This window comes from Aythya marila (assembly GCF_965140915.1).
Source record: "Aythya marila genome assembly, chromosome: 14".
In the NCBI taxonomy this organism is placed as follows: domain Eukaryota; kingdom Metazoa; phylum Chordata; class Aves; order Anseriformes; family Anatidae; genus Aythya; species Aythya marila.
The window spans coordinates 4,831,715-4,847,885 of record NC_139055.1 but is presented as its reverse complement, the minus strand read 5'-3'; the positions used below and the strand labels follow the sequence as shown (position 1 = coordinate 4,847,885).

General features: G+C 37.0%; 1 protein-coding gene across 1 annotated transcript in view; it reads left to right on the top strand.

The window, feature by feature from the left end:
* The window catches only part of SLIT3 (slit guidance ligand 3), a 522,803-nt gene that overhangs the window by 426,942 nt on the left and 79,690 nt on the right, over positions 1 to 16,171 (top strand). The window contains exons 22-26 of the mRNA XM_082771405.1: positions 1,993 to 2,061; positions 3,328 to 3,399; positions 3,579 to 3,650; positions 9,471 to 9,542; positions 13,227 to 13,390. Coding sequence (XP_082627531.1) covers positions 1,993 to 2,061; positions 3,328 to 3,399; positions 3,579 to 3,650; positions 9,471 to 9,542; positions 13,227 to 13,390 — 449 coding nt within the window. The remainder of the gene's footprint in view (positions 1 to 1,992; positions 2,062 to 3,327; positions 3,400 to 3,578; positions 3,651 to 9,470; positions 9,543 to 13,226; positions 13,391 to 16,171) is intronic.

Below are 16,171 nucleotides of genomic sequence, written 5' to 3'. Positions count from 1 at the left end.
TCAAAAGCCTGTAGTTCTGCTTGTCCAGCTTAATCCTAGCAGGAACAAGGTCATCTTCACGACATGCTCCCAGACAGCTCTTACTTCACAGGATCCTGGCACAGGCAGAACAGATAACTGAGGCTGGGGAGGAGGAAAGTAAGCATTTCTCTGTACTCATCCCTTAGTGAGGATTTTCACTTGTATCACTACTAGGCTCCAGTATTTAACAAGTTACAAGAAATTCTTCTCGAAGTAGTTCAGTTGAAGAGTGCTCAAGCAGCAGAAAATGATGAGAGGCCATTATATAGAAATAGAAGGGGAAGAAAAAAAAAAAAGAATGTGACAGTTACGTATTATGTAAGAAATTCTGTTAGTGTTTACAGTTTTTATTTTTAAATGAAGTAAAAATAAAAATAAAACTTGTGGGATAAAAAAAATTCTTGGATTTTGTTTACCCAATATCTCAGTGTTGTTACAGTTGGTATAGAGGGAGAATGTATAGCACAGCAATAATCTATTATTATTGTTGTTTATTATAGTAAATGCAGACTAAGGAGATTTGTTGCCAAAGAAAATGAAATTGTATGTGTGAGATGCAAATTCTTACCATGATTATTGGATTATATCCTCAGCAGCGGAGGCAGCACAACAAGTGTTCTGGTGTCTATGGGCTGCATTTCCTGACACTCGATAACCTCTCCGAACATATCACGTCAATTGCAGTGGTCTGTCTACCGTAGGAAAAATCCCTCACAAGGAGGCCTATGAGGAGAGAAATGGCCAAAGTGGCCAAAAATGGGAAATGTTTTTTCATCTTTTATCCTCACCTGTGGGGGAAGGATTTGTTTCCCTGGTTGATGTGCCCTCTGGTAAACATCTGATGGACCACCCAGCCAGCGCCATGGCACTGCAGTGGCATGTTTCTGTTGGAGCCTTGTTACTTTGATATCTTCCAAGGGTGCAGGTTCAGCCCCCCAAAAAACAAGGTTAAGGATAAAACTCCAGCTCTGTCTTTATCATTTAGTAACAAACAAGAAAAGGCCCATGCCCCGTTGCTACCACAGGAAGCAATGTTAAGTCTTCAGTATCCACGCTCTCTTCAGAGCAAACTTTTGGAAAGTATTGTATTTGGTCAGGGTTTTTACCTTCCTTACTGTATGTTTACATGTCTTCAGTGGAGCAAACCTACCAAATCCAGGCACTTTATTCCAGGAACATGAGGACATAGGGTTATCCTAAAAAACTTCAGCCCTACTGTGCACGTGTCTGAACAGAGACACGTATAATGGTGCCTCAAAGTACTGCCATCCTGGAAACACAAGCTTTTATTAAGTTCACTTAGTTCTTCTGGGAGAAGCCTTTATTCAAAAAAAAAAAAAAACAAAAACATGGTCTTTCATCTTCAATTTGTCTCAAGTTTTCCTCCTGTACCAGTGTACTTTGAAAAGGCAAGGTGAGGAGGGTGTATATGCCAGGGTAGGAACTGCTGTAATAAATGTGGCATCAAAGCCATGATGTTTGTGTTGACACTGGAATAAGTGAAACTTCTTACAGCACAGAGACCTACAGTACAGCTCCTTCTGGCTGTACAAGGGATTTACAGGCACAAGACAAAACCTTTTTCAATAGTTTTGGTCAGCAGTCTATGTTCTTGAGAAACTTGTTAAAGGTAACTTCAAGTAAGGGAAACAACCCCTACAAGTGCTTCTCTCCTTACTTCTTCAGCTGCAGTCTTAGAAGAACCGAATGTTGGTGGTCACCCTTTGCTGTAGGCCAGAGATTTTTTTATTCACTTCCAAGTCTTGAACAAAACCATCAGTAAGCTACTGTCACGCTTTGCATGTGGGATAATTCATTTACAAAGGACAAACTCTTGCAGTTTCAAAGCAATGAATCAAAGACAATTTCCTTAGTGACTGAATTTAATTTGTATTTTCTTCATGATGCAGATTGAGTGACAGGAGTTCTTGTTAACATGTTTATGTAATTGTCAAATGTGCTTTTTTTCAGATACCTGGAAGGAAACCATTTGACTGCTGTGCCGAAGGGGCTCTCTACCTTCAAGCACCTGACTCTGATGTAAGAAACACATGGTTTCAATGCCAAGAAAATTAGATGACTTTTTCTACACTGTGTTGTAGGAGGAACATAAATAATTAGTATTTGGGGAAAAACTCACCACACAAAACAAAAACCTTCTGTAATTTGAATTTGGAAAGAATTTCATAGTAGCCACTGCTGCCAGTAGTGTTCCTAAACAGTGGAGAAAGAGTGAGGTGACTAAGAGCACCAAAAACACTTCCTCTGCAGGAGCTTCCAGCATCTGTGAGAGGACTAACCTCTCATTCAGGGTGCTACTGTTTCACTTGGCAGATTTATCTGTACAACACTGTAAAGGTCATTAACAGAGGAGACAGCGTTAATTTGTTCTAGTTGAGGCAGCATTTATAATGCTAAGGTAATGAAAATTTGCATAGCTGTTTCTGCTATGAGCAGTCATACTTACAAAGACAGCTAGACTCTGTTCAGTAAATTGCTCCCTGAAATACACCAGAGTGAAATTTCTTGGCTGAAATGTTTAGCAGAAATTTTCAAATGCTCTTTGAATCAGCTGTAGATGCTCAAGTTGAATGGGCAGAACAACAACAGGTTAAAAAAAAAAAAAAAAAAAAGAAAAGAAAAGGAAAAAAATATATATATATATGCAGGAGAAAACTGGAATCCTCTATTTTAAATAAAAGGTTTTTTTTGGAAAAACCTCTAATTTTATTTTTCAAGGGAGAGCAACAACAAAGTAAAAAGTTCTGTTTGAGCCTAAAAGACTCTTTTGAAATTTAAAAAGAAAAAAAAAAAAAAAGAAATATCTTTTATTTCTAGATGAACCAAAGTAAATAAATGCCTTTCCTGTCTTTTATTTATTCAGTTTATACCAGTGACCATTCTTTTTGTAGTTCCAGTCCATGTGAAGAGCATACAGAAATGGCATACCTGAAATAAATTGGAAAGCAAGCTGGTACAGCAAATATTCACCCATACTTACACTCATCTATTAATTTACCTTTGTTCTCTGAATTTTTTGCTTGTATTCACTCATTTTTTTGAAAAGCTATGTACAGGAAATTTGCCTTGCTGAAAAGTCCAAGGCCTATTTTCGTGAAAATAACCTCATGTGGTTTGCAGTTAAGAGTTTTTTTAGAGCTGGTTAGAAAACATTATATCAATTGATAATATTTGACTTTTCAATAGCCTCAATCATTTTACTGTGCAGACATTATGAAGCCTTTAAAAAAGACTTTTTTCTAAAGTCATATATATAAATGATGTTTTCTTTGTGTATTTTTTCAGTGATTTGAGCAACAACAGCATAAGTGTATTGGCCAATTATACCTTCAGCAACATGACTCAGTTATCAACACTGTAAGTAGTCCAAAGTTCTGATGAGTCTTAATTGCTTTTCAGACACTATCTTAGGTGTTAAACAGTTAGTAGATATCTTGTTACTTAAGCGTATGGCTTTCGGTACTTCTTCATGGTTGAATTAGTAGTGAAATGATCAAAGAAAATAGTGTTGTAACTGTGTTCTCATATTCTACCAGCATCTTGAGTTACAATAGACTTCGGTGCATTCCAGTCCACGCGTTCAATGGGCTCAGGTCTCTTCGAGTGCTGTAAGTACCACTTTTTCAATGCAGCTGAGTTGCAGCTTATTAGAATGCTGTTGATGGCAGGGAGGTTTTTAATGAGCAGATGGCTTTCGCTTGATTCAGTAGTCATAAATATTTTCACACAATTAGCTTCAATGTACTTGTACTTAGGTGCAATACGTCCAGTAATGACTAGAGCAGGTGAACACTAAACTTTGAAAAGAAGCAATTATATATTTGCAGGATGAATGACTTTTTCTTTGATAGTTCAGGGACAAGAACTACCAGAAAACAGGCCTCCAAGAGTCTGCATAGGGCCTTTCTCTCCTGCTTGAAAAAATTTTGGGTATCCCACAGGAAAGGACTTCTTGCCTGTGAAAACTGTTCATGTTTTAGAGTGTAAGTTTCCATTGGATGCTTCAGCAAGAGCGTGTCTTTACCGAAAACTTGAACTTTAGAATATTTTCAGTTTGCTTAGATTTCTATAGGCAAGTTTTTATAAGAGAATGCAGTCTGAACAGGGTAAGTCAGAAGTCCCCACACTAAACCAATGAGTAAGCCAAGCCAGTGGCTGGCTGGGCAGCAGTGATGCTGACGTGCCCATCTTAAATTTCGTTATGCTGTGAAGGAAATTTCTCCTCACAGTGACAGGAGTGTGGGCACGCTCAGAAGCAAGCAGCCTCCCCTCTCCACATGCTTTTCTTAGGCATCTGCTAGAATGACTCCTGCTTCAGTCTCATTTTCACTGCATTCTCCATCTGACCATCAGAAGCTCACCCTGAGTTCACTTTGCTTGGTTCTTGGTGTGGATGTGTGACCCCATGGGCAGTTGTTTGGACACTCATTACTTGTATGGTAACCTGAGAGCAAACACATTAAATAGCTCATCTGTGATGAGATTATTTGGCTTGGTGCACGTGGCCAGAACAGAGGAGTTGAGTAAGATGTCCTGAGTGCTTTGAAACTTCAAATTAATTTTTGCTATTTTTTTAAGAAGTTAGGTGTCATTTTCATTCAGAAGTTTCTGTGAATATAAAGAGCAGTGATTATTGTGTACTGACTCCCGAAGTGTGGAATCCAGTTGTCAACATGGGCAACAGTGGAAGCTATAGGGCAATGCTATTCAACAGAGCTGTTACACTGCAGTATGGGTGGTAAAATAGATAATCTACATTTCAACCTCCTAACTTACAAGACAGATTTAGACCCTCAGTTTTCATTATTAAAAACACGGAAGATACGTGATTTGGATTTGTTTTTTGAAGTTTGGCTTGGGATTCTGATTTCTAGTGCACTAGGATGGTCACATTTGAGCTGTTACATGAGTCCTGAAACTCAGCCACAGATGAATATATGCGGTTTCATGGCCAAATAAATTATTCCATGTGGAGCTGTCTTCTGGCCTGCTTCTGATATGCAAGATAGCTTGATTAAAGCTAGTTTGGGACTCTCTACACTGAATTATAGGGTAGATATACCCTGTCTCACTCTTTCCAATAGCTACAATTTTTCTTTTTCCTCCTATTCTTGCAGAACCACATATGTACAGAAACAAAGGGCAGTATTTTGAGTATCAGCTGTAATCTTTTGGCTTTATTAAATGATCTGTTAATCAAATTGAAAATATCTTCCTTCTTCAAGGGAGAAGCCCTCCCTGTCTTGTGCAGAGCAGCATGAGTGAAATGAAGCCTGAATGGGAATCTCTTTCTCTGCTCTGTGCACTTGGAAACCTCCAGATTGATTTGATTTATTATGGCCCACAAAACTCTGGTATCAGCTACAACTTTTGCCACATGTCATCTACGTTGTTATTAAAAATCAATTCTCCAGAGGGAAAATGGGCTTCCGAGTGACAGCATGCAATCTGTTATTGTCGGTTATGTATTTTCCATATTCTCAGGAGAATTTAAAAGAGAAAGCATCAGCAAAACAATTTCCACTTTATTTTTTTTTTTTTTTTAGTAAAAGAATATAGATATCTCATTACCTTTGGCAGTGCTTGCCTTTGAAAGTAACAGACTCTTCTCATACAAACTTCCGTGTCTTCCAAATTCTGTTTTCTTTTCTTTTTGTCTCTGTGCAGTAAATAAAATAAATATGCATTTAAAAATCAGAATAATCATAGATGTATGATGAAATTGATCTCTGACAGATATCTGGTTCTCTCCTCTGTCTCTTACCCTCTTATCCTTTTTTTGTACTTCAGCACAAGCCCAACTGAGAAAAGGGCTGAGTCAAAATGTTTAAGTCTGAATATACATCAATGTTTACATAATTAGACCTTTAATCTTTGCATGGCTTATCCATAATGGCAACCAAAGTGTGCTTTGGAGCAATTTCAACATAAAATTGTAAGATTTTTTTTTTTTCAGCAAGCAAAAGTCTATATCAGTAGTTTTTTCCACCAAAAATATTGCAATGAAAAATTATGATTTTCTTATTCAAAGCTAGTGTTTTTAGAAGCTAAATATAGTTTTAAAAAGCTCAGAGATTGAGACAAAGTAATTAAAAATGTTAGAACTCTCCGGTTGACCTGAATTGATTATTTTAAAGATTATTTTTATTGTGTGACAGTGTTACATCTTATGACATTTCATCCTGATTTAATTAGGAGGGAAAGTCTAGAAATAAAAATATTTTATGAGATCACTAAAGAAATTTCCATGTTATATTCATGGAAAAACTGCTAAATGAGCTACAGAATATTCTACTAGCATGGGATATTCTAGTTATACTGAAAACCAATGGATGTTTAACTGCAGTTCAGGAGCTCACATTTATGTAGAGAAGTGCAGTGGTGATTTAGAGCTCACACAGAGTAACATGTGTGATAATAAATCTGCTGCATATACTATACAGACACCACCTTGGAACCACTTTTTGCAATATACTTTCATTGTTATATGTGCACTGAATTGACCTAAGAGAAATATTAATTACCTTAGTTTCTTTTCTTTTTGTTTGCATCACAGAATGACTCTATGTAGTTATCCTGCAAGCCCAGCCAAGCTTTTAGCCACGTTTCTGTCGTTACAGAGAAGATTGATCTTTACTGGAAAAGCCCCCACTTTGTGTTCATAGTTACCTAATGTTAGGAGACAACAGGTTAGGAGGCAGGACTTGGGAACATTTAGGTTTAGTTCATGTCTTTATATGTAAAGTATATTAAAAAAAAAAAAAAAAAAAAAAAAGTAAAACAAAGTAAAAGTAGGAATACATGAGGAAGAAAGTTTTTGCTTGAGAAATTCAAATGTCCTATTATGGGCTCAAAGCAGAGATCCCCATCACCTTAAATTCAGCCTCTTGCTGTTTACCAGTATTTGGACAAGGAGATACCCAGAAGTTGTGCTCCTGAAGGAGATAATAAAGCATGCGTAGGCATTATCTGTCCAAATGCTCAAGAGTTAAACCAAGCACTTGCTTTCAAAGTTTTTTGTTATAAATGTGTTCTTATTGTTGATCCAAGAGGAAAAAGATTTCACTGCACTGCTGAATTCTTCTATTGCCATTTTATACTGTAACTCTTCTGGTTTTTAGCATTTATCAGTTAATTTTAGTTGCGCGGGTGGAGATATTGCTAACATAATCTTTTCATTAACATGCAGTCACTTGTATCCATGAAACATATCTCAGTGCTTGAGATATGTAGTGAAGTCATTAATTAAATATGGGTTTATTTTTTTGGTGTTTCTTACCTTCTTAGAGGTGAATCGCTTTGTTATTCTTCAGTTTCTCTTGGAAAAAAGTTTCCAAGACATTTTCTGTAGGAAAGCAATTGTACACCTTCACAAAATAGAGAACTGATATGATGATAAATACAAGTTCTGCTTCCTGTTGAAAGAGAAATCATCTCATACATCTCTAAGTAGTTTATAATATCAGCTCATAGGCTCATTCTGAGTTTCTGTTCATTTAAATATGTTCACTTCATTAAAGGAAGGAATATTTTGCTGATAATTTTTTTGATCAGGCATGATCTTGCATCCTGACACCAATATAGGCATTCCTTATCTTACAGCTGTTTGGGTATGGCCCTGTCAGTTGGTCATTCCGTATAGAATCAGTGTGTTTTATCTGGAGTTACCGTGTGGGACTTCACATCCTTCCTGTTTGTGTTTGGATTAATCACTTGAAGATCCATCCTTCCTTATACATGACAAATATTAATAGCCCAAACTTAGGTATGCTCAAAAGAAAATATCAGAGTCTGGATGGTACAAAGGGAAGTTTTTGGTTTACAGTGACAAGAACTGTAAGAACAATCCCATCAGGACAGTTCTGCTGTAGTTTTTGGTGTCTCATACTCTGTAGAAGAATTTTGCTTTATAGTAAGATAGAAACTGTACCTGCCATAAGACACTGGGAAACTTGATCATGGTAACATTGCTTATGCTCACATATCTCGCAGCCCCACAGCAGATCCCTGGCTTCCAGGATACAGGATAAGGGGCCTTGGGGACCCTTGGGGACCTTGGTTTTCCTCGTTGTGTGTTTCTTGGTGTAAGGCACTGTGTAAAAGTTAAATTCGTAAGAAGTATAAGGCATCACAGAGATCCTGGTGAGGCTGAGAGTGGTGTTAGGGTGGAGAAAGGATGGAAAAAGAGATGCTTTTACTTTCATTTGGGGCTGTTTTGTATTTCCATCCGCCCAGATATTTGACTTTTTCACCATTTCAAGCACCTTTAACGGTCACAAAACTCAAAAAGATGAGATTGCTTTGTTCCATAAGTCACCAGGTGAATTAGAAAATAAATGACTCAAGCGAAATTGCTGCTACAAACCCAATACTCAGTGGGCTTCTGTTTTGCACCTCCTCTGCCCCATCTAGAGCCCTTACAGTACTTGATGGACCTGGGAAAGTGGACATAAACACTACAGGATTCTTATATAACTGAAGCAGCTCAGGGGAGAAGTGCAAAACAAAATAACACTAAATTATATCATTTTCCTTTACAACTTCTCTATGACCTTTTGTTTGAGAAGGGGTTAGTGGGGTCCAACGGAATTGACTCTTAAAGAGTTCTTTCTATCTGTTACTGTGTGAAGTATTAAGCTGGCAGGCAGTGACACAGAAACTAGAAAAGTTACATAAATATTTTTCTCCATGCCATATTTTGCTAGATAGTTATCCAGTGAGGCAGAGGATGCTGCAGATGAATAGTTTATTTTATTTTTATTAAAAATAAAAAATTACGCAATTGTATATCTTCTCTGGTGCACTTTTTAGATAGTTTTTATGTAGTTGACACCTCATCATCTCCCCTCCTGCAGACCATCACACTCATTTGCTGCTGTATGTTGTTAACAATACCCTAAAACAAGTATTTTCACTGGTAACAGAAATTTATTTATCAAACAGATTTGTAAAATACCACACAAAGAGTTATTTCCTACTGTAAGAATGGAAAACTGCAATGTCAAAGTGCAGATATATTTGCCTTCATGGACCCTTGCTCTCTCCTAGGGTCTCTCTGAAGTCAATATTTAATTTAACTCTCACATTTCTTATTTTCCCTCTTCTGTTTTCTTTGTGTTTTCAGCTAATGGGATTCTGTAAAAGAATTACAGGTCTGTATGTGAGGGTCTGCTTGTCATCAATACACTTTTAATAGCATAAATAGTATGTCACCTTTTTAATTTAAAACATTAGTCACCAACAGTTCTGATTGTATCATTATTTTAAATGTCAACATCTAGAAGTAGCATGGAAGTTTGTGAGTTGTGAAGCTTGTAGAAACTCACAAAGAAGGAAAATTAAATATCATTCTTCAGCACTAATTCCCTCACTTCTGAGCAGCTGGCAATACCATGGTTTGATACCTTCCTACTTCCCCCCTCTTCTAGGACGCTCCATGGAAATGATATTTCCAGTGTTCCCGAAGGTTCATTCAACGACCTGGTATCCCTGTCCCATCTGTAAGTACTTCTGTCTGGTTCATCAGTTTCAGATTTATAAAACAGTACAGATTACTGCAAATTTAAGATTGTATATCTCTTCTGTTTTTTCTGCTTACTTTCCGTATTCTGCTGTGGATATTCACAGTTCAAAGGAAATAAACTAAATACTAGAACCTGTTGTTATTAGTTACCAAAATATTTTCTTAAGGAAAACCAAATGAGCAAATGTGATGGTTTCCTCTTCTGAGCACTTTGTGTTTAATGCTTTCTTTCAGCATTGTCTATGTGAAATGCAGAGTGTGTTATGGTGTGAGAGGGAGACAGGAAACCTCCCACAAAGAACAAATATTAAGCAAATGTGAATTCTGTGCTTAATAAGTGTCATATGTTTTTCATACAGAAATGTTGTCAGTATATGAACTTGATGAATTGCTGCTTCAGACTATGTATTTTCAATCATAGCGAAATCGGTTATACCGCAGTATTAATTCTTCATAATTTTTAAAAAAATTATTAAAAGTTTCACGTATTTCAAGAAATGACTGTCATATTGGGTCCAGGATAAATGCAATTTTTTAAATGCAATGCAATTGATGAAAGAACTTTAAAGACAAATAGCTGCAATTTTTACAAAACACAGTCTGTTAGTGCCAAAATAGTGAACAGAATATCCTTGTTCACTGAAATAATGTGTGATACTGCACATTATAAGACAATAGATGTAAAGGAAAAGTAATTTTGTATGCCATGTTTCTTGGTTACTGTCCTTAAGTAATCAAGAGGTTGTGTATGTCTTGGTTGTTTTGTGATATGATTAGTTTCACAAGTGTATATGGATATTCTGCTGTAATGCTGCCCTCATGCATATGAGTTGATTATGGTGTATACATATATCAAGACATAAAAATGTATGTGTGTGCATATGCACATTTAACATAGCTTTTATATCTCTGTTTCTGTCTTTGCAACCTTAAACATGCTCTCTGGAACACGTGTCTGAACATATTTTCTGTTCTGTTTTGGAGTGAAACTCTGACAGAGCTGAAGTCCTGTATCTCCTTTTGGAAGTGCACCTTCCATACTGGGAATCTGGCTTCTGAGGATATTTTTAGAACACAAGAGATAAACATATCATGCCCCATTTGTTTGGATTTTCCTCGGGGTTCACTTTAAATGAAGTGCAGACACAATTTTGCTGGGTAAACTGTTCACCTTAGGGAGTGATAAAAACCCCTTTGGCCCAATACAGTCACTGCAGTCTATCTGTTTAGATGTATGTGCTGCCAGAAATGTAAAATACACAAAGCTCAAATGAACAGTAATAAATAGGATCCATAAAATAAATAAGACCTGTCTGGGGTGTAATTTGCAATGCTGAACAATTGAATTTTACAGTACAGTTGTGGTCTCCAGTTTCTTAAAGAGGATACAGCATGATCATCTGAAACTTTTAGCAAACACAATGATCTTGCTAGTTTTTAAGCTCTTCACAAGCCAGAAAAAGCTGGGCTGATTCAAACACAGTCATACATAATTGAAAATAAATTAATCTTGTGTTGCCCTAATACATAGATCTTTGATAAGAAAGCATGTGTTTTAAGTAAATTTGAAAATGGTACAAGAGGTTGCTACTCATCAAACTCATAACTCGGGGGAACAAAACTTTCTGTTGAATTTACAGGCTCCGCGTGGCTACGGGTAAGATAGATATTAGGACTGGAGGAAGCTGACTACCAAGGTGCTGAGCAGTATGATCAGCCTTCTGCTTCAGTACAATTTAGAGGGGTCAAATGAACTACCAGAATTGCAAAGAAAGATGTTTCTAGTATAGACAAAACAACTGTTTTTAGTCAAGTCTTTTATAACAGATTTAAAATGGCTTGCATTTGGAGGAACAAAACTGACATCTATATACTTTAATCACTTTTTCCAGCATTGTTTAAAGCTTAGGAGAAGATACTGAATTTCCTTTACATTGTAAATATATTGTCTGGCTGTACCTGATCAGTTTAATTGTCCTTATTCTAAGAGTTACCTAAAAAATACATTAATTTCTTTTTTTAAAAAAAAGGCTTAACAGAAATATCTGCAGCATGTTTTGGAAATGTTGTTGGTTGTATTTCATTATAGCAGAAGGTATTTGTACCTTCTCAAAATAGTTTGCTATAATGGGCAAAGAAATAGAATATGTTAGAGCACATGAATGAGAACACAAGAATTCACAATAGTTCCTAGAAATGGGGGGATGGCAGGAGAAGGGAAAAAAAAAAAAAGATACAGAGATATGTGTTATAATTTCTGTAGTTATACAACAGTGTCATCGGTAATCATTTCTAGTGACTGTGGGGCATCTTCATTTCCAATGTACTTTATGAAGATTAATTAACATGGGTAACTGGCCTTCCGTTGTCCTCCGACTCCCATTTTATGTATTACAATTGCTTGATGCTAAAGTTAATTTCTGGGTCCAAAATTCACTGCTGCATTTTGTTTGACCTTGGACAAGTGAGCCGGTTGATCACAGTTACAGGGTTAAAAAGTCAACTGAATAGTTTTCTATTGTTAGCAATGGATTTACAGAAGGAATGGATGGATTTTTTTAATGCTGTGCTGCCGTACACATATAATTTTGATGAATGAGCTCTAGACGGGATTTGAACCTATGAACCCTCATTATGAATCTGTCTAGGGCACAGTGGGTTCATTAGTCACTCCAATAGAAATGTATCAACAAATTTACTGAGATTTCTATTGCAATATCCTGTCTGATATTTTTATTTGAAAGAAGATTGAGTTTAAAATACCATCTTAAAAATAGTTTTTAACAAATGTAGTGATCTCTTCCCTATCTGTAACTATTTGGTTAATTTCCTTCCCACTGCAGTTGAGGTGTTGCACAGTTAAAGCCTTACATTTACTTTCAGCAAAATAAATACTGACATCCAGCATCTTTACACTTCCAAAAGTTAATTGTTTATAGACTTACTTTTCTGAAGTCCGAGCTTTGTCTATGATTGAATCATTGCCTAAAAAGACACTTTTTAATGAGGAAAAAGAAAGAGTCAAGATGGCACCTAAACTTAGAGTAAAAAGTTTTTTTGTTTGTTTGTTTGTTTCCCAGATAGATCTGCATTAATAATGAAAAAGTCAGGTGAATTATTATTACACTATTTGAACACATCTACTTCAACCATGTGACCTCATTCAAGAGATGGGTTAACCTTCAAATATGTTTTCAAAGCCATAAACAAACTTTATACCAGGTTGCAGTTTTGAAAATAAGGATATACTTTTAGTGCATGATTTATCCAGTGAGGCAACATTAACGTGACTCATCAGATCCAAACTAAATAACACAATTCGCTGTTAGAATATGCTCACCATGGCCAAAGACTTGAATTTTCCAGGTTGGTTTCTTTTATTTAATGAAAGCAATGCATGTCTGTTGACATTCCTGAAGCACAAATGCTTGGTTGTTAGGTATTTATGAAACCTCTGTTACTAATGATGGGAAGAAAAGGAGCAGGAATACTGGAGGAGATAATTCTAGAAGACTTTCTGAATATTCAGAAGATTTTTTTTCCCACAATTTGAAATAAAGCTTTCCTATATGAGAGTAAAATGTGCCTTAATGAGATTCAGGGATGTTATCTTTGCTTGCAAGCCAAAATAACTGATGTTAATTTTTTTACATACTACTAGGGCACTAGGTACTAACCCTTTGCACTGTGATTGCAACCTCCGCTGGCTTTCTGAGTGGGTGAAAGCAGGGTACAAAGAGCCGGGAATAGCGCGCTGCAGTGGGCCCGACACCATGGTGGACAGGCTGCTGCTCACAACGCCGACTCACCACTTCCAGTGCAAAGGTGGGAGACTATTCTTTCCTATTGCTTTTCTTTGTCTGCACCACTTTCTTTCTATACTCTTACAAGCTGGTTTAAAGTGAGTATAGACGGAGTTGGATTTGGCTTTCATTTTCTGAACATCAGATTACATTCAAGTTGCATTTTCAAGTGCTCTTCCACAAAGTGCAGTTACCTCTACCACTGGAATGAAAAACAGCAGACCTCGGAATTAAACTTCATGAAGTTTGCACCAGATTATGTGATAGCAAGTTAGCATATAGGATGTTGTTATAATTTAGTTGAGCAAATAAATTGGTTTTGGCCTTCTAGCTACCCCAGATAACTTTGGTAAAAATAAGGGTTATTTTAAAATATAGTTATCTAGTTATTTTTTACATATTATTGAAAACCAATAAACTGAGAATTCTCATGGAAAACAGATATTTACCAACATTACGTTTTTTTTTTTTTGAAGATCCACAAACAACTTCATGCCCTCATCAGCTCTGTATCAGAAACTATATGTTAAGGAAAATCTTTCATGTCTGAATATAGTCTGCATTCAGGAGAGGGTTGAAGTGCAGCTGTTAACAATTAAGTATAGTCATGGACAGGAATATGCTACATTAGAGAGCAGTCAGACAAAAGATAAGGAGCACATCTTCTTGTGGATAAAGTATGTAGTGTGTTGTTGAATGTAGCTTAGGTTATACCCAAATATTCTTATTGGAAAAGGAGTTTTGGAGGTTTGCTCAGATTGCCAGTAAGTATATGCAGATCATAGAATCAGAGAATATCCCAAGTTGGAAGGCACCCACAAGGATCATCAAGTCTAATTCCTGGCTTCACACAGGACCACCCCAAAACCAGACTGTGTGAGAGCGTTGTCCCAGTGCTTCATGAGCTCTGACAGGCCTGGGCCATGACCACATCCCTGGGCAGCTTGTCCCAGTGCCCGACCACCTCTGGGTGCAGAACCTTTCCCTCACACCCAGCCTGACGCTCCCCTGTCCCAGCTCCATGCCATTCCCTCAGGTCCTGTCGCTGTCCCCAGAGAGCAGAGCTCAGCGCCTGCCCCTCCGCTCCCCTCATGAGGGAGCTGCAGGCCGCCCCTCAGCTGGAGATAGAGATATATTTATAGGAGAAAAGATGGATCAGTAGTCTGTTTTGAAAACGAGGGCAGAAAGTCTGTTTTTATGTCTCTCTCAGTGCCATGAACACTTACAATATTGCTTGGCACCACAATTTTATAGAGGCTGAGATTAAACTGCTGAACAAACAAATGATGGTGTTGAGGTAGGTTTAGAGCACAGGTTTCCAAGCCTGAGGTGAATTTTATGGCCTTTCAAATATATTTTTAATAACTGCAACCTTATAATTTAATTGCTTTGAAATGTCAGTCTCAAAACTATCAGAACTTTGACTATTATCAGAACTTTGACTAGTTATCAGAACTACAGGTGTTATAATAGTCTCAAATGTGAAGTGCAAATATTCCTAAATACTAAAAAAAATCAAGAATTCACTTGTTCACAGTAAGTGAAATAAGGAAAGTGGTCATTCTTATGTATTAAACAGAGACTGAAAATTAATCCAACAGGAGAAGCCAGATGACTTCTGTTTTGAAGCTGTTTTGTATCAATAACTAAGCTCATTTTCAAAACTAAACAGGCATCTCTCAGGCAAGAGTTAAGTAAGCCTGTGATTCTGACTATTGAAAAAAATTGTATGTTTTTATGTAGGTATCAGTTAGGTCCACTAGGAAGCTGGTGGGCTTTCTGTTGTCCTAGCTGTCCATGTGGCTGTCTTTATCTGAATGGAAACGGAGAAAAGCAGTGATGCAAAGTCTTTGGACAAGTAGAAGTTATTGGTGGTCTGAACAAATGTCAGGACACTCCAAGAAGCTCCAGACCCTAGTAAAATTCACCCTTTCTCATCACAATTTATATATATACATTGAAAAACAGTGCGTGATCTGGTAATCTAATAGTAACTGAACCCAATTCTCATGTGCACATTTAACATCCAGTGCATTGTACTGTTTCACCAGGACATCAGTGATACTCTTTAATGGCAAAGTGACAGAATTTTTTGCAGTGCCAAGTGCAGTTTAACCTTTGGGATGGAGCCACCTATGTGGCCTGTGGTAGGGAGTGTTGTGGCTGTGCCATGAGCCAGCAGAACAACACTGTCTGTGGGATGACACAGTGACCAGGAATATGTCACTACTTCTGCATATGTAGGTTCAACCCTTTCTCCAATATTGCTCGCAAAGAGCTCAGGGTGTGCTGAAGTGCCCCCTGCCTCAAAAAAGCCTGGATCATTGCTGCAGATGTCAGCCCACACCAAGCTCAGGACCTTGAGATGCTTGTATAAAGGTTGTGCAGATATCCTCTGTGGCCTCCCGTAACTTTTACATTAAAAAAAATAAAATAAAATAAAATAAAATAAAAAGTAGTTTAACTTACTCTTGTTAAAATTACGTTTTTAGTGTGTGTCTGAGCAGAAGGTTATGTCTCAGCAGAGCCAAGAAAATAAAAGTATGTAATGTGCAAGTCATGCAAACTCAGATCTGCTTTTTATTAAATTGCCCTCCTAGTTATGTAGTAGAGGAAAGGAATGTGCTGGGCTGAGGGCATTTTGCTATATGGATTTATAAATCAAATCCCCATGGACCAACTAATGAACTACTTAAGTGCTAGGAACTAACACTGTTCTTATTAGCTCCTACATTGATTAGCTTTGATCTGTGCCATAGGAATAAATGGAAAATGTATGTTTGTATATTAGAAAATAAATAAT